Consider the following 18766-nt stretch of genomic DNA (forward strand, 5'->3'; position numbering starts at 1 on the left):
ACACCCTCAGCCTTGCCACAGCTCATGGCAGCGCTGGATCCTTAACCCACTGAACAAGGTTGGGGATCAAACTCACATCCTCATGGACACTAGTTGGATCCTTAACCCCCTGACCCGCAACGGGAGCTCCTGAAATGGAGTTCTTGATATGAGGCAGGATTGTGCAGGATCCCATAGCAGTAAATCAGACATTCTGCAAGCTTTTGGGTGCGGAGGCACTGTAGTCAGGAAAAACAAATAGGCATCTGGATATGTGGGCAGTTCCAGAGGAAAGCATCACAGCCCCTACTGAAGGCTGTACTCAAGGCAGCACTTGTCAAGAGGTTCATTGTCTTTCTTAGATATGGCTAGAGCTGCAGCAGCTTCAGTGGATGGACGGTTGGGAGAGCAGAGGGGGACTGCCACAAAGCCCCAGTCACAGAACCTAACATTTATTCCGTGCTTGCTTGATTTAACTTTAACCAAAGTGCCCAGACAGACACCAATTTTCACAGGTAAAAAACTTAGTCTGATTGTAGCTAAAGTCTGAGAGGTTCACCGCTAGCAAGAACACACGGGATTTATTTTCCTGTTATGGATCTTCACTTCGTTGCTATTTAGTCTCATGTAAGTTGTGGGCCGCAGAGCCTCATCAGTGCTGGGGCTGTGACCCAAAAGCTTGCAGAATGTCTGATTCTGACTGCTTGAAGGTCCGCCCGAGCCCCAGGCTCCGCCCTCCAACTACATTTCCCAGCAGGCCACGAGCGGGCATCGACGCACTTTCTCCCGGCGTCCCCCGCGGCGGGAAGGAGCCGAGCTGGCTCGAGGCTGACGCGGCAAGCTTTCGTCGCCGCCGCCGCCGCCGCCGCCGCCGCTGCCGCCGTCGCCTCCTCTGCCTCCCCAGCTTGAGAGAAGCCTCGCGGCCGTCCCTGCCGCTCCCACCGGCCACCATGTCCGCCCAGGCGCAAATGCGGGCCCTGCTGGATCAGCTCATGGGCACCGCCCGGGACGGTGAGTCGGGGCGGCCGGTCAGGCTTGGGCTGGGGCAGGAGCGAAGCGAGGCCGCCGGGCGGCTTGCGCCTGCGCGGGCGCCCTCCCCTCCCCCGCGCGCCGGGCCTTTGTCTGGGCCGTTGCGCCTCTGCGGCGGCCGCCGCCGCGCTCTCCCCGCCGGCGTGAGTCCCCGGCGGGCTCCTCCGCCGGAGCCCGCGTCGTGGGTGGGGCGCCAGCCGCTCCCCTGTTGACCTTCTGCGATTTCTCCGCCCTCGGCGTCCTCCGCCGCCCCCGCCGCCCCTTGGGCGGGGAGTCGGCGAAGGGCTGCAGCCAGCGTGGGCTCAGATCGTTCGCGGCGGGCTGGCGGAGCGCCTCCACCCGCGGGAGCCGGAGAGGCCTGGTAACCCTGGGCGTTCTTGTTGTGTCCCACTGCAAGGGAAGCCGGAAATTGAGCTTTTCTAACGTGGGTCCATGCCGCGTGCTTTTCCAGCCCCCTTTGCCCAGCCACACAGGAGAGCCTCTGTTGAGCTAGCGCTTGGCAGTCGTTAGGTAGGTTGTGCTGTAGGGAGGAGCGCAAGATCTTGCCGGTTGTCTCAGGAGAAAGTGGTCGCATCTTTGCAAAACTATGTACCTGCTGTGGTGTGCGTTTTCTTTTCTACCGAAGTAATGCAGTTGTAAGTTCACACTGGCACATTCGCTAGGCCGTGCAGATTCCTTGCACTTTACTTCATAGGTGAATAAGTGCTTTTTAGCTTTCTTTGTATATTGAGTTGCTTTTGAATTGCTTCCCATATTTTTATTTCATACAAACTGAACAATTGTGGCCCCTCTATTTTATTTATAAAGGTTCAGTGTATCTTTGCCTGCCTACATCAATCTGCAAGGGAGTTGCAGAAAAGCCTCATGTTCATCGAGCCGTGAGTCACAACCAATTTCTAAGCTGTTATAACAAAAAAGTGTTTGCTTTTTTTCACAAATAACTTTAAAAGTGTAGTTTAGAAAGAAAACATTTTCAATAAAAAGACACTACATTAATCCTGGATGCTTGCAAATCCTAAAATATATTCCTCCTTTAGTATTACACAGCTCTGTGTCATATACACAGATTAGCTTTAAAAGTTGTCACATTCCACTTTGCCTTTACTTGTATGTATCATTCCCCTGACTTCCTTACTGCAGGTTGGGCAAGAAAACTTTTCCTTTAAAACTTTTCAACAGCGGGCATAAAATTCTGCAGCTGAGGTCTTGAAGAATGCAGATGGGTACAGTATGTGTTGGAACTCACAGTGTGTATTGACTAACCTAGTTCCTTTTTTTGCCTTTTTTTTTTTTTTTTTTTTGGTATTGTCTTGTTAAAAGTGACTCCCAGGTGCCAACTCTCTTTTTTAAGGGGGGGGTGACGGGATAGGTAGACTAGGCCTAGATCATTTATCAGTCAGTAGTTGAAAGAGAAAAGCTTTCTCCATGTAATTTTGGGCAAAATACTGCCTCTCCGTTCGTCCCTAGCCAAATGATTGGATTAATAAGTAGCTTTTTGTTGGAAACTACCAGCTATGTTTTACGTGGTGATTCATGGCCCTCTGATTAGCGTGGGTTTTGATACCTCATTGCCCACACGTATGTGTGGGGCTGATGGCCGTTGGGCGCTCAGCATTTTGCTCCTGACTCCTTAACTTCTTTGGCACAATGATGGAGTCAGACCTCATTAAGTGTGATTCTTCAAGATGCATTTACTATCAAAACCGTCCGTTTCTTTCCGGTTGTAAATACCTCTAGATGAGCCTTTCAGTGTATTTGGTAGCCTGCAAATCATCCAGGTGAATTGTACCAGATGTGCTTCTGCTCCTAACGAGATAATACTGTCTTATTTAAAATGACAAATGAATTTCAGGAGACGAAACCAGACAGAGGGTCAAGTTTACAGATGACCGTGTCTGCAAGAGTCACCTTCTGGACTGCTGCCCCCATGACATCCTGGCTGGGACGGTAGGTGCATCTCCAGGCATGGCAGAATGTCATAGAACACTCACGTGGATTCGTTTGGGCAGGGAAGGCTCCTCAGGTTGAAATCTTTTTCTTTTACCGGACGGAAATTACCTCCTGCTCCCTTCAAGTGATAGTTGTTAGTGTGGTGCCATTTTGTATGATGACGTGTTTTCATTTCTCTAAAGTTTCGTTTGTAAGGTACTCAGGTTTTTGTAGAGTCCTTTATACTGAGTTACTCACAGCTAAGTAAAAAGAGAACAGCCTGGGGGAAAAAAAGACTTCACATCGTGGCTCAGTGGGAACAAACCTGCCGCGTATCCGTGAGGATGCAGGTTCCATCCTGAAACCTCGCGGTTCCTAGTCGGATTTGTTGGCCACGGTGCCGCGACGGAACTCCAGTTTGCTCATTTTAAGGGTCCTTTGTGCAGGTGTTCGGGAACCTTCTTTGCATGATCTGTCGTGGCGTTTATTGTTACCACTTGAGGGAGCAGCCGCTGGGGGACTGCGCGGGCGTCCTGGATTTGCTCAGGCCGGCCCTTCTGACAGCAGATGGGTGAATGCCGAGCCTTGAGCCTGTGTTGGCTGCGGGCCTGCCTGCAGTTTGACTTGGTAGAGGAGCACACGCTGCGACCGTGGCTTCCGCCACCCAAGCAGCAGCCGCGGGTGCTCCCGCAGGAGGCATGGCAGCCTGGAGTTGGGTGCGGGCCGGAGTGGGGGGCTGTGCCCTGGAGGGAAGCTCCCAGCCGTGTGGCTCTTGAGCAGGTCCCTGTTGCTGTGGGGGAAGGAGCAGGATGAGCTCGAGGCCTGCAGGCGTCTGCTGCCTGAGGCACCGGCGAATCCCTCCGAATTTGTCGGGCACCAGCTCTGTGCCAGGCATGGGGCTCGGGTGCTGAGGAGGCAAAACCTTTACTCTCGTCTGATGGAGGAGCAGGACAGACGTGACTCAGTGGGTAGGTCACGGACCGCCCCAGATAGGGTGCGAAGGGGTCGCCTCTCAGGGACATTGGAGCGGAGACGGGCTGGTGAGAGAGAGCCCGCGGGCACCGGGGCGGGGGCGACGCCCCGGTAGGCGATGGAGCAGAAGGAAGCCTCGGGTGTGAGCGAGTGCGACGGAGCACGAGGCCGCGGGGTCCAAGCGGTGATGACCCGCGGGGGTTGAGCAGCCTGGCTCGATCCCGAGGGGCCGTGGGAAGGGAGAGGACGCCCGGGAGAGCTGCCTTCATCTGACGGTGTCGGGGGCCGCGGGTCGAGGGGCGCACTGGGGCTCTGGTGGGCTGTAAAGGCGAGTCTCCCTGCCGTGGTCTCCCTGTGTGGACGTGGGAGGTGAGGTGGGGGAGCGGCGAACGAGGGGGGTTCTGAGGAGGAGTTCATTTCGAGTTAAACTGCACTGGCACGAACAGCGCTCTGGAATGTGCAGGAGCGAGACGGATGTGGCCGTGAGCCTCAGCTTGCTCAGGGCCGCTCCACACCCACCTGCTCCCACTGGGGCTCAGGCATGGAGGGGTGGAGGCCGTGGCTTCGTTGAGGCTTAACGGAAACGCGTGTCAATGAGTCAGATTGGAGGGAGCAGGAGGGCAGGTAATGGCCCTTGTCTCAGTGGGAAAACTCGGGTCCTCTGATGCCAGAAGGAGCCTTTCTTGCGTGTCTGTGTGGTGAGGCCACTGGAGGGTTTGGGTTCGGGTTAAACACACGTGTTAGGGAGCACAGATGTGCTGTGAAAAAAGGTCTGGCAGCCGCTTGGGATCTTTGGGCAGGACCACGAGGGTGGTGCTTGAGCTCTGCCAGGTGTCTGAGCTGCCTGCCCTGCCCTGCCCTGCCCTGCCCTGCCCTGCCCTGCCCTGCCCTGCCCTGCCCTGCCGAGCGCTCCTCCCGCTCCTCCCGAGGAGCCCTGGAGCCAGGCCTGTCTTCCCCTTGCCTGAGCCGAGGAAGGGAGGGCCGGAGGTCGCTTCTGCGCTCCTGCTGTGCTGACGCCCACTGGCTTCTTTGTGTTTTTGTGTGTTTCCGGGGCTGCACTCGCAGCATGTAGACGTTTCCGGGCCTGGCGTTGAATTGAGTCAAGGCTGCGACTTCTGCCTCAGCTATGGCAACGCCAGTTCCTTTAAGCCACTGCGCTGTGCTGGGGATCGGCCCCACGCCTCCACAGCCATCTCAACCACTGCAGTCGGATTCTTAACCCGCTGTGCCCCAGTGGGAACTGCCCTACCCCTCACGTCTCAGCTCTAGCACTTGGAAGCTATGTTTCTGGAAGCTATGTATTTTCAAAGGATTACATTTGGCATCTGAAAGAGTGTAAGCAAAAGTCGTCAGCGTATTTACAGTGACAGTAATTCTTGTTTTTGTTTTTTTTAGGGCTGCACCCACGGCATATGGAAGTTCCTAAGCTAGGGGTCAGATTGGAGCGGAGGCTGCCAACCTACACCACAGCCTCAGCGACGTGGATCTGAGCCACATCTCACACAACACTGGATCCTCGACCCACTGATTGAGGCCAGGGATCGAACTCGCATCCTCAGGGATACCAGTCAGATTCGTTCCCACTGTGCCGCAGTGGGAACTCCCACAGCAGCAGTAATTCTCGTTTTGACCTTGGCTTCTAGAATCTCTTTTCCTTACCTTTGGAATCCCCCACGTAACCAACACACAGAAGCTACACAGACTTGAGAATGAGCATGATGAAGGCGAAAACAGCTTTTGGCTTTTAAATGTGAACGTTCCTCTCTGGTGAGAGCAGATGAGCTCCGCACTAAGCAGCCCGTTTGTGGCTCTGTCACTGGTGACAGGAAGGAAGTGCTCTTGTGACGTGAGCACACCTTCTGCAAGATCGAGGCCCATGAGTCAGCTACTGGGAGCCTTTCCACTTGGCCTCAAAGGTTAAGGATTTTGTAACCCCTGAAGTTTCTGAAAAATCTTGTTTAGAACCCACTTGCAGTTTGAGCTGAAAGGAGGTCCTGGCCTCCATTGTTGGCTGCCTCTGTAGTCTTGCTTGTGTCCAACAGCTTGGGCTCCCGAGATAGCGCCTCACTGGGCTTTTGGGTTTTATTAACTTGTACGTGCTGACTCTGACCTGACCCATGGCACATGCGTACAGACGACCCTGCCCCAGTTCACTTTTTTGGAGGGAGTGGGGGCACAGCCTTGGCACGTGGAAGTTCCCAGGCCAGCAATCGAACCTGCACCACAGCAGTGTCCTAAGCTGCTGCAGTGACGACAGGGGACCCTTAACCTGCTGTGCCGCAAGGACATCCCCTGTCCCTGTTTAGATGGGGGGGGTGGGGGGCCTGTAGAGGGTCCTGAACTTAGGGTTTAGATAAGAAATGTGCACTGTTGTCTAGTTGTTTTATTATGTGTTGACAGTGTGTAATAATAGCACATCAGGCTGATCTTACTGGTAACACAAATACTTTTAGTAAAAGAGCTTTTTTTTTTCCCCCCCTCAAATGGGACAAATTCTGTGTCCAGAGTCATTTACCAGGTTAGGAGATGTTTGGAGAATTCATTTGTCTCTGAATCTAATCTAAAGCCTGTTCTTGGTAGTTCCCAGTGTGGCTCAGTGGGTTCCGATCCTGATGATGAGGGTTTGGTCCTTGGCCCCCCTCTGGGTTAAGGATCTGGCACTGCTGCGAGCTGTGGCATAGGTCGCATACATGCTTCGGATCTGACGTGGCTGTGACTGTGGCGTAGGCTGGCAGCTGCTGCTCTAATTCAACCCCTAACCTGGGAACTTCCATATGCTGCAGGTGCAGCCCTGAAAAGCAAAGTTAAATAAATAAGTAAAGCCTGTTCCTGTTCTGCTTAATTTTCTTCGTTAGACAAAGAGCCACACAAAGCCAGGCATTAGATTGTGTTGTAATTGCCAAAACCTGACTTCTGTCTGGGCATTGAGCATCCTGAGTGGTCAGGATTGCAAGAAGGATTCATAGGAGCTTGTCGCTAAAAGACATAGAAATCAGTACACTTTAAAGCAGCTCTTCTGAACGTCACGTGATCATGCGGTGAAGGGAAGAAGATAAGGCTTCTCTGCCATCTTCAGTTGCGCAGTGTTCTTACTGCGATTAGTATCTAGAAAGGTATTGTTTGTTTAATGACAGCTAGGTCTGTGTGCTTTCTCCAGAAAGATGGATATTCACATGGACATTTTCGTTTCTCTCCCACAGCGCATGGACTTAGGAGAATGTACCAAAATCCACGACTTGGCCCTCCGAGCAGATTATGAGATCGCAAGTAAAGAAAGGGACCTGTTTTTTGAACTGGATGTAAGTTTTATTTAGTGTTCGTTATTCCCTACCGTGAAGAGCCAAACACTGCATAACAATAATGTGTGTAAGTTATGAAGCAAAATGGTGGAGTAGGTGTTACCCCACCACTGTGGCTGGGAGCTGCACGGCCAGTACCGTTTTGTGTCTCTGTCTGCCATCCTGACTCTGCATTTTGTATGTGTCATTTTCTTTTTAAAGTATTTTTTTTATCAAATTTTATGAGTCCTTGGACATGACGGTTATTCTTGGTTTTGAGTCTTACAAAAGTGATCTCGTGGCGTAGATAACTTCTTTTTTTCCCTCAGTGTAATGTTCCTGTTTACCCGTTTTGTTGGATCTGGTGGGTTGGGTTGCGTGACTGCCTGAGCTGTCTCCAGACTGTCCGTTCTGTGTCACAGACAGCTGGTCGATCCCACTCTTGTTCACTGTCAGGAACTGTAGTCTGAGCACCGTGGGATGTCCTCTCAGTGCCCGTGTGCGAGGGCTCATCTCAGGTGGGTCCCAGGCCTGCAGGAGGTGCACCTGTCTGTCCTTTCAAGGTGGTTCAGAGCTCTGTGTGCATACCTCTTCGCCAGGCCTGGGTACTGCCAGACCCTTTCTGCGACTTAGTGGAGATAAAGTGGTATTTCATAACTTGTGTCTCCCAAAGGAGCCTTTTTTAGATGTTTTCTCCTCATCCAGCCTTCACCCTCTCATGGAATTTGATACTGTGGATACTGAGCATGTCAGTGTGTGTGCTCTGACCCTTTCCCGGCCACACACTGTTGTCATATCTGAGAGCCTGTCGCTCTTTAAGGCCAGTTTCCATCTCTGCCCCCACTGAGGATGCATGCATGATTCTGAGTCATTCTGTTTTAAGGTTTTCTTTTCCGAGTCCTCCATCCCCAGAACTGCCAGAGGCCGAGGGTCCTGGGGGAGACTCGGGAAGGCACTGACCTCGGTGTGAGGGAGTCAAGGAAAAGAAACTAAGGAAAGACCGGGTTTTCCCACGCAGTGCACATTTTTATTTATGTAGTTTTATTTATTTTTACGGCCGCACCCTTGGCAGGTGGAAGTTCTCCAGCTAGGGATTGAATCGGAGCTGAGGCTGTGACACTACCAGGTCCTTTGACCCACTGTGGCGGGTAGAGATCGAACCTGAGCCTCCTCAGTAACCCAGGACGCTGCAGTTGTCTTCTTAACCCTCTGGGGATGCCCCCAGTGGACCTTTTAGAGGGTGTTTTGTAGCTGGAGTAGATTCTGTCTATATCAGTAATCTTCAGAAGTGGTTAAAATGAACAATTCTTTGTCCAGATGTTCTTCAGTGTCGGAGTTGAGTCTCCGAATTAACGGAATGCCTTTGGCAACAAGCCTCTCAACTCGTAGGTGGGACTTGGAAGTGGAAGTTTTCTGTGTTGAGATTTAACTCTTCAAGAACTTGAAAACACTTATGTAAAGAGGCCATTCCTTCGGGATTTCACGTTTCAGAAGCTGATAGGTACACAGATGTGTAGGTCAAGAATCTCAATTTTTTATTGTAGCTTTTTGGATCACAAACCTTAGCGTTTCTGTTAAATCAGAATGTCCGTGCACTTTGAAAATGTCCGGATGAATTTAATGTTAGAGAATAGATTAATAGAAGAAATTGAGACTACACAAAGAAACTGAAACATGTACGGTAATTCATTATTTTAGGAAGGGCACATGTTCAGCCAGTGTGGAAAAAACAGGTATTTCGGGGAACAGTGCCAGAAACTGTGGATTAGCCAGTTGGGAAAAAACCAAGTTGGGCCCCAGAAGAGAATTTTGTTTTGTCATCTTTTTCTTTTTTCTTTTTTGCTGTGCCCATAGCATGTGGAAGTTTCAGGGCCAGGGATCAAATCCACGCCACAGCAGTGGCAGGCCCACATCCTCACCGAGCTGTGCACTGGGCGACGTTGTCTCTTGTCACGTTGAACTATTATAAAGCTTAGAAGATAGAAGGGAAAGATGGCTACGTTTTTCTGTATAAAAACTGAAAATATTAGCTTATCAAAAATCCCACACGTGGAGTTCCCGTCATAGCACAGCGAAAACAAATCCAACTAGGAACCGTGAGGTTGCGGGTTCCAATCCCTGGCCTCGCTCAGTGGGTTGAGGATCTGACATTCCCGTGAGCTGTGGTGTAGGTTGCAGGCTCGGCTCCGATTCCACGTTGCTGTGGCTGTGATGTAGGCTGGCATTTGTAGCTCCGATGAGACCCCCAGCCTGGGACTCTCCATATGCTGTGGGTGCGGCCCTAAAAAGCAAAAAAAAAAACAAAAAAAAAAACAAAAAAAACCCAAAAAAAAAACCCCACACATAATAAGATACAAGTCCACTGGGATAAGGTATTTGCAGGATATGTAATGAAAGCTGGGCTTCCTTTCCAGAATTCAGCGTGATCGAACTGTAACAACAGTGCAGTAGGAGTGGGCAAAAGACAGAAAGGGACATTTGGGCATCAAACCCTTGGCAGGTGCCCACCCTCCCGCTGAGCTAAAGCGATCAAGGATGAGTATTCCTGATGCGCCTCCTCCTGGAAGGCGAGCGTCTGCGATAGGAACCCTCAGCGCAGCAGTGCTAGTTCTGGGCATAGCCCACTGAAAGGTTCACATGTGTGCAGAGATAAGCCGTTCCCTTCGTGGCTCAGTGCTAACGAACCCGCCTAGTATCCATGAGGACATGGGTTTGATCCCCGCCTCCCTCAGTGGCTTAGGATCAGGCTTTGCCATGAGTTGTGGTGTGGGTCAAAGACATGGTTTGGATCTGGCATGGCTGTGGCTGTGGTGTAGGCCAGCAGCTGCCCCTTCCATTAGACCCCCAGCCTGGGAACCTCCATATGCCACCCGTGTGGCCCTAAAAAGACCCCCCCCCCCAAAAAAAGTTGAAAGTAAATGTGGCCTGGACTGCACTTGCGGCTTAGTCAGTTGGGGATCCAGCGTCACTGCTGTGGCTCTGGTTATGGCTGTGTTGTGGGTTCAATCCCTGGCCAAGGAACTTTGGCATGCCATGGGTGTGGCCAAAAAAAAAAAAAAAAGTTAATGTGGCCTAACTTTAAAACACCAAGTTGAAATAACTTTTAATTTCTTCAGTTATGCAGAGTAAGCTTAGAAAGAAAAATGAAGTTCTTTCTCAGAATTTAGATTTGTTAAAAGACTTTGGAGTTCCCTGGTGGCCTATAGCAGTTATGGATCTAACATTGTCACTGCTGTGGCCCAGGTTTGATCCCTGGCCTGGGAACTTCTGCATGCTGTGGGCCAGCACCCCCCCCCAAAAAAAAAGTGATGAAAATGAATTTTTGAATAATTTGAATTGGTGACATATGTCAGATTCCAAGTAAAAGTGCCTCATTTCCATGTGACTCGTCATCAGTACCTCTCTCCGGAGGCCACTTGTATGCTTCCAATTTCAAAGCTAGTCCATTCAGGATAAACACATATATCAGAAAGGCTCTTGTGATTTTTCTTCTCCAAGTTGTGATTCTGAGAAATCCAAACACCTCAGAAGCTTTGGGGGCCGGATGTGGTTAGTGGGCTGACTCTTGCTGCCTCCTGATGGCACGCTGTTGGTGCTGGGCTTCTGCCCTCGTGGCCTGTGGACTCTTGAGTTCCCAGGCGTGTGGCCGTCAGCTCCCGTGTCGGGCTTGGTTTCTGGAGGGACCACAGTGTAGTTAACACTCTTGGAAGATGGACGTAGGTTTTATCTTCCCAGGTTGTGAACCATCGCTAATCCATGACGTGGGAGTTCCTGCTGTGGCTCAGCAGGTTATGAACCCGCCTAGTATCCATGAAGTTGTGGGTTTGATCCCTGGCCCTGCTAAGTGGGTTAAGGATCCGGTGTTGCCGTGAGCTGCAGTGTCATAGGTCACAGACGCTGTTCGAACCTGGCGTTACTGTGGTGTAGGCTGGGCAGTTGCATCTCTAGTTCAGCCCCTGGCCTGGGAACTTCCACATGCCGCAGGTGCAGCCCTAAAAAGGAAGGGGGAAAAGTCCATCATTTGTTCTGATTTTTCTTTTCTTTTCTTTTTTGGCTGCACCGGAGGCATGCAGAAATGCCGGGCCAGAGATGAGACCGGATCCACAGCAGTGACAATGCCAGATCCTTAACCCTTTAAGCCACCAGGAAACTGCTTGTTTTTCTTACTGACTGTATTGGTGTATCTCGCCAAGTGTCTTGGGAGACTCTCCTCGCTTTTGGCGGTTGGGCCTGGGAGGCTGTCAGACGTCTGTCTCTGTAGCCTCCGAAGGTGCGTTAGGGTGGATGTTATTGCCAGAGTTAGTGGAAGCAGCATCAGATGATGCGAGGAGTGGAAGCACTCTGGCTAGTCCATCAGTCAGCGGTATTCAGAAGCTGTTCTTATCCAGGTTGTTCTAGAGGCGTACCTAACAAAAAAAAGTATAATCCTTGGAGTTCTGTGGTGGTGCAGCAGGTCAGGGATCTGGCATTGTCACTGCTGTGGTGGGAGTTTGATCCCTGGCTAGGGAGTTTCCGCATGCTGTGGGCCCAGCCAAAAAAAAAAAAAAAGTATGACATTTGTTTTAACATTGAAAAAATTTTCGCTAATAACCCAATAATCCCAGGTACTTGATGTATGTGTTCAGTCATCCTTATCACATAAAGGGTGTTTTTAGAGCAGATCAGTAGAGTTGGATCAACACGAAGTTTTGCACACCAGATGCCGTTCCGCTGTTCTTTTAGTAAAGCAAAACTTGTCTGAAACTCATTCTTAGTGGGTTTATTAATTCGTGATACATTAATGTAAAAGGAAATCTTGTCTTTACAGAAGGCAGCATCGCTAGTCAAGTCTTCTGTTCTTAATTAGTTGCTAGGGTTTGCTTAGGTGACATTGAACTTGAAGTAGATCTTTTATAAGAGCCCTGTGTACAGTTTTAAAATGCTGCCAGACTTCGAGTCCTCTCTAAGCAGTTTGTGAGAAATTGTCTTAAGAGAATATTTGCCTGCACATGAGAAGACTTAAAATGTTTATTGCATCATTTTGGATTAGTGAAAGTGAAAAAAAATGCAGCTGTATATTTATTGAAATAGGCATAGTTGTGTTAGAATGCAGTGAAACACTGCACACCTGTAGATGAGAGAAGATGCGTACATCTATGTGGGAAAAGCTCGAAAAACTGCCCCAAATGGATTGAAATTGTGCTTGTGTATCCTGTTTTTCTTTTGGCCGTGCCCATGGCATGCAGGTGCTCCAGGGCCGGGAGTCCCACCTTCGCCACAGCCGCACTGCAGCCAGTAGTAGTGATGATGCCAGATCCCTAACCTCTGGGCTGCCAGAGAATGCCAGGGTTTTTTTCTTTCAACTGAAATGTACTTAATTTACAGTGCTTTATATCCGGTGTACATTACAGTAACTCAGTTGTACACATACTCAGCAGATTCTTTTCAATTATAGTTTATTACAAGGTTTTTTTTTTTTTTTTTTTTTTTGGCTTTTTGGGGCTGCACCTGCACCCTAGCCTAGGGGTCGAATCAGACCTGTAGATGCCAGCCTGTGCCACAGCAACACCAGATCCGAGCTGCATCTGGGACCTATACCATAGCTCACGGCAGTGCTGGATCCTTAACCTGCTGAGCCACTACTGGAACTCCTATTACAAGATATTGAATATAGTTTTCCTGTACAGTAGGGCCTTGTTTATCTGTTATTATTGTATGTGTGTATTTTAGGCCCGCCCCTGTGGCATATGGAAGTTCCTGAGCTAGGGGTTGAATTGGAGCTGCAGCTGCCGGCCCACACCACAGCCACAGCCAAGCCAGATCTGAGCCACCTCTGTGATCCAGGCTGAAGCTGACTGCAACCCTGGATGCTTTAACCCACTGAGCAAGGGCAGGGATAGAACCAGTATCCTCATGGATGCCAGTCAGGTAACCTGCTGAGCCAGGATGGGAACTCCATATTTATCTATTTCGTGTGTAGTATTTTGTATCTCTTAGTTTTTTCTTTTTCTTTTTTTGTCTTTTTGCCTTTTCTGGGGCTGCTCCTGCAGCATATGGAGGTCCCCAGACTAGGGGTCCAGTCGGAGCTGCAGCCGCCAACCTACACCAGAGCCACAGCAACTCCAGATCCGAGCCATGACTGCAACCTACACCACAGCTCACGGCAATGCCAGATCTTTAACCCACTGAGCGAGGCCAGAGATCGAACCCACAACTTCATGGTTCCTAGTCGGATTCATTTCTGCTGCGCCACCACAGGAACTCCAATGTGAAGACTCTTGTTTCATCTTTATTGTGTCTTTCCTCACTGAATTATTTTACGGTAGTTCCTAGATATGGAATTTTATCTCTTAAGTACTGCAGTAGGTATATCTAAGAACTTTATTAGAGATAATCATTTTTAAAATTATGTATGTATTTATTTATTTATTTTGTCTTTTAGGGCTATGTCTGTGGTATATGGAGGTTCCCAGGACAGGGGCAAATAGGAACTGTAGCTTATGACCTATGCCACAGCCACAATAACTTGGGATCTGAGCCACGTCTGTGACCCACACCACAGCTCACAGCAACGCTGGATCCCTGACCCACTGAGTGAGCCCAGGGATCGAACCTGCATCTTCATAGATACTAGTCTGATTCGTTTCTGCTGTGCTACAACAGGAACTCCGTCAATTGCTTTTTAAGTCTTTTTTGGGTTTTTTTTTTTTGCCTTTTCTAGGGCCGCTCTCTGCGGCATATGGAGGTTCCCAGGCTAGGGGTCCAATAGGAGCTGTAGCCACCAACCTACACCACAGCCACAGCAACATCAGATCCAAGCCGCGTCTGTGACCTACACCACAGCTCAGGGCAACGCCGGATCCTTAACCCACGGAGCAAGGCCAGGGATGGAACCTGCAACCTCATGGTTCCTAGTCAGACTCCCTAACCACTGCGCCACTACGGGAACTCCTGCTTTTTAAGTCTGTTTGAAGAAATTATTTTTTAAGTCTCTGACATCGTGTATTTTGCTGATTGTCTCCTTAGGATGCCATCTTTTTTGCTTTTTTGAGCCACATCGTTGGCACATGGAGGTTCCTACACATGTAGCCTCTGGCCTATGCCAGGGCCACAGCAACGCAGGATCTAAGCCGTGTCTTCAACCTACACCACAGATCACAGCAACACTGAGTCCTTAACCCACTGAGTGAGACCAGGGATCGAACCCACAACCTCAAGGTTTCTAGTCGGATTGTTTCAGCTGTGCCGTGACAGGAACTCCGGACGCCATCTTTTTAACATGTTTCTGTATTGAAATTTCCTGTAGCCTGAGGGTTAGGCTCTGGAAGCTTGATGGCGGGACTCCAGGGGTCTTGTTTGACAGAGCAGTCCAGAGGCGAGCCCGGTAGGTGCTCTTAGGTCCCTGGGGGCGGCAAGGCAGCCTGGCCTGCTGATTGCAAAGGCCCGCATTCGCCTTTGGCTTCAGGCTCTCAGCCGCCGTTGAGCATCGTTGCGTAGCCCAGTTATGTCACCAGGGCTGCTGCGTGTTGTCGATTTCGGCACATGTGGACCAGGCGCACGGCTCAGAGTCTGAGCTCTGAACGGTGTGTCCTGGAGCCTCTCTCCTGCTCTGCACCTGAGCCAGCCGCCTGGTTGCCCCAGCGGTAACCCATTGCCAGGTTTCGGTGTGTTTGAGATCATGCCCTGTCGTGTCGCTGATGTCATCTTTCCTCTGGCTACGTGGTGTCCCAAAGGCCGGGTGCCTGTTCTCTGTGACCATTGCCCTGGGACGGTCTCAGGGCTGCATCGCACAGCGGCACGTTGGTGTCTAGGAAAGCCCCCCAGAAGCGGGACAGTCGGCTCAGAAAGCGGGTACGTGCTCGCCCCTGACGCGGAGTTCACTGACAGCGGGTCTGCACCCGTCAGAGGGTCCGAAAAGGCCTTTCTCCGTGTCGGTGTTTCCTGCCTGGACCCTCACCTTCCACCCACGGCTCCGCTTCTCTCGCCCTCACCCTCAGCTCCTTCTAGCCTGACCCTGCCGGGGCCAGGCCTTGCTTTGCTGAGTGTTCCACCCGGTGCGCCCTGGGAGTGGGCATGGGGTGTCTGCTTCTGGGTCACTTACGTGAAGTTTCTCAGCTCGGACACAGGCGACAAGGCGCTGTTGACGAGTGTTAACTGAGCCTGTGCAAGGGCCGCCGGGCAGCACGTTGCCTCAGCGTGCGTGTGTGTGACACATCAGGGCGTGCTTTGCTCCAGTTGAGTGGACAGGTCCCCTTTCCCCATGGCGTCTTGCCTTACGAGGGTTTATTCGAAGGGTTCCAGAACAACACACCCTATCACCCAATTTGCAGAGGGTCTTGGATGCACAAGTGGGACCAGTTCTTACTCTCCCTTGTCTCTGTGCCTCACAGGCGTCTGGTGTGGGCGGTGGGTTTTCTCAGTCAGGTCCTGAGCAGGTTATTTTGCCCTTTCTCATTCCTGTAAATGGGCTTGTTGGGGACCGACTCAGCTGTGAGGATTAAGTGTAGGACTTTGGAATCGAACCGCAAGGGTCCCTGTATTCTGAGCGGTGGGCTCCTCCAGGGCTTGCTGCGTGCCAGCCAGGGTCATTACTGCTGGCACGCAGGGTCAGGGCAGCCTGTGGAGGTGCTCCTCCAGCAGCACGGAGCCCCGTGCCAGCACCGTGCTCTGGCACCCTGCTTATTCACATCTCGTCGCACCACCCTGAGATGCAGAGGCGGGCACCTTTCTCGAAGTGGAAGGTTGTGAGTAGGACTTCATTTCTAGACATTTTTTGGGTGCTTTTTTTTAAAAATTCTTTAAACCTGCTCTTTGATTTAGGAACCAGTCTGACATTGAGAAGCACGTTGATGCAAGGGAGGGTCATTAAAGCAGAGGGTCTTTTAAAGAACATGGCAGTTAAGGCATTCCATTGTGGCTCAGCGGTAACGAGCCCAACTAGTACCCATGAGGATGCAGGTTCACTCCCTGGCCTCCCTCAATGGGTTAAGGATCCAGTGTTGCCAGGAACTGAGGTGTAGGTTGCAGGTGTGGCTCGGATCTGGGGTTGCTGTGGCTGTGGCGTAGGCTGGCAGCTGCAGCTCCCATTCGACCTCTAGGCTGGGAACCTCTTCACGCCGCTGCTGTGACCCTAAAAAGAAAATAAAGCAAGCACGTGGCCCTTAAGAGATGTTTCTGCAGCCTGCCGATTCTGTGTTGTGAAGTTTCCCATTGACTTTTTAGCTTATCAGATAGAACCTGAGTCCGTAGCTGGTTTGTATTCTGCTTAAGGAGTAAGTAATCGCTTTGATTGATAAAAGGCACTGGCGAATTGTGCGTGTCTGTCCCCACTCGACCCCTGGCTGTGTCTCCGGTGTGAGAGCGCTCTTTTTGGGCAGCCAGTGGAGGCGCTGTTGTCCCAGGTGAGCACAGGGGGACTGTGACCCAACTGGCACTGATCCTGTCGGGTGTGCGCCCCCCCCATCCCATCAACAGAGTTGATCAGCTCCATTTATTTCCAGAAAATGCAGGTATGCAGGCAAATAAACGCCAGTCGTTTGCTTCCCTGGTTGTTTGGTTTAAATGGAGTGAGGTGTTTACCCCGAACATTGGAGGACCAGTGATAGGAAAGGGGCCTCAGTCCCAAGTGTGTGGAGGGAGCTGGGACTGGCCTGCTGCATGATGAGGCTTTGGCCTTTCCCGCCTTCTGGAGGCTTGGCGCCATCACAGGGCCTCTTCCCTGTCTTGACCTGCTCCCAAGTGTACGTTCATTTAAGATTTCTGGGGCTTGGAGCTCCCATCATGGTGCAGTGGTTAATGAATCCGACTAGAACCCTGAGGTTGTGGGTTTGATCCCTGGCCTTGCTCAGTGGGTTAAGGATCCAGTGTTGCCGTGAGCTGTGGTGTAGGTCGCAGACGCGGCTCGGATCCGGTGTTGCTGTGGCTCTGGTGTAGGCTGGCGGCTACAGCTCCGATTAGACCTGTAGCCTGGGAACCTCCATAGGCCTCGGGAGCGGCCCTAGAAAAGGCAAAAAAAAAAAAAAAAAGATTTCTGGGAGAGACCATAGCTCTCTCCAGTGTCCCCACTGTCCATTCCAGGGTCCTGCTGATCCCTGTGGAGTGCTTCCTTATCTGCTGACCTGCTCTCTTCCTGACAGTATCTGGGGTGGGGGTCGGGGGGCACAGGTTGTCACTGGATCTATTGGCCTGCCGTCGACCTGTCATTTCCGCCCACGACTTTCCTCTCTCTCTTTCCGGTGGTAGATCACACTGTCCAGTCCTGCCATCCACGCTGCACTCGCTTGCTGTGCATTTAACATGATGCTGCCACGAGCCGGCTGACGCGCGGGTGCCGCTCAGGAGATGCTGCTCAGAGTTGAAAAAGTGGTGTCCTGTTTGTGTGTTTATCTGAAGTCTTGCTGGGGCCTTTATTTTTTGTCTTTTTGTCTTTGCAGGGCTGCCCCCGCGGCAGATAGATGTTCCCAGGCTAGGGATCGAACCCACAACCTCATGGCTCCTAGTCGGATTTGTTCCTGCTGCACCACAGCGGGAACTCCATGTGACCCCTTATTAAGTAGTATTTTGTTGTTTTTCACCAACCTTTTTCAGTGTTTTTTTTCTTTATCTCTTTGGGGACGTGTTACCAGGTTTCAGCTCGCTCCTTTAGACAGTAGGTGAGAACTGAAGTGCTGGCAGCTCTCAGTAACACATGTTCTGCTGCTTTGTTTTGAGGTGGAAGGGGGAACCCTACCCTCCGCACATGAGGGAATGATGTTTGCGAGGCTCACAGAGACCCGTGAGTCATCCCCTGCACCTCCCATGACTCGCCCGCAGGGTCTTCAACCCTGTAGCCTCAGTCCAGCCCTTCTCTTGCCTGCGCACAGTCAGGGCCGCCACGGGTTGTGCTCAGAAGTGTCTTGGCAGCCTTGTTGAGGGATGGGGGTTCTTTAGCAGATTTAGCAAGTGAATAAATCAGACGGAGACCATGCTCCGAGCAGTCGTTGGGTTTAACAAAGCCCCCAACTTAACGTGCCGGCGGACGGGTGAGCGCTGGCGTCGGTCACCGCCTTCCCCCTGAGCCTGCGGCGGGTGAGGCGGCCACCGGGAGCGCGCTTCCCGTGGGGCAGTGAGCCCTGGGGGCGGAGGCGGGTCGTTGAGCGCACCTCTCTGCCTCTCCTGAGCCAGGCGATGGATCACCTCGAGTCTTTCATCGCTGAGTGTGACCGCAGAACCGAGCTCGCCAAGAAGCGGCTGGCAGAGACGCAGGAGGAGATCAGCGCCGAAGTTTCCGCAAAGGTAGGCCTGGGAGGCCCGTGCCCAGGTGACCTGTTGGCAGGAATCACTGTCTTGGGAAAACTGGGCTGCCGGGGGCCCCCGCACGGCAGCTCACCGTCAGCTGGTGTGTGTGTCTGGGCTGGGCGACGTGCTGCCTTGGTCCTGGCGGGGGTGGTGGTGGGGAGTCCCTGAGCTCTCAGCCCCTCCCTGCACCATATGTGTCTTGGGAGTTAGTTTCTGTAGCATCTCTGTCCCCGTTGTCCCCTCCTCAGCAGAACTCTCTTCAGTGGTGCCCCCCCACCCCACCCCGCTTTTGTCCTATATCTTATGGCCGTGCTCATGGCGCA

General features: G+C 51.6%; 1 protein-coding gene across 6 annotated transcripts in view; it reads left to right on the forward strand.

Annotated features, from left to right (window-relative positions):
• Window positions 235-18766, forward strand: part of LUC7L (LUC7 like) — a 30989-nt gene continuing 12457 nt past the window's right edge. The window contains exons 1-5 of one of the 6 annotated variants that reach the window (XM_021086946.1): window positions 754-990; window positions 1816-1886; window positions 2861-2955; window positions 7110-7208; window positions 18330-18440. In XM_021086946.1, coding sequence (XP_020942605.1) covers window positions 7113-7208; window positions 18330-18440 — 207 coding nt within the window. In that variant the 5' untranslated portion in view covers window positions 754-990; window positions 1816-1886; window positions 2861-2955; window positions 7110-7112. Of the gene's footprint in view, window positions 991-1020; window positions 1519-1815; window positions 2956-7109; window positions 7209-18329; window positions 18441-18766 lie in introns of those variants that run through there. The other 5 variants (XM_021086947.1, XM_013987737.2, XM_003481080.4 and 2 more) reach the window with 5 other exon arrangements.

This window comes from Sus scrofa, chromosome 3 (assembly GCF_000003025.6).
Source record: "Sus scrofa isolate TJ Tabasco breed Duroc chromosome 3, Sscrofa11.1, whole genome shotgun sequence".
In the NCBI taxonomy this organism is placed as follows: domain Eukaryota; kingdom Metazoa; phylum Chordata; class Mammalia; order Artiodactyla; family Suidae; genus Sus; species Sus scrofa.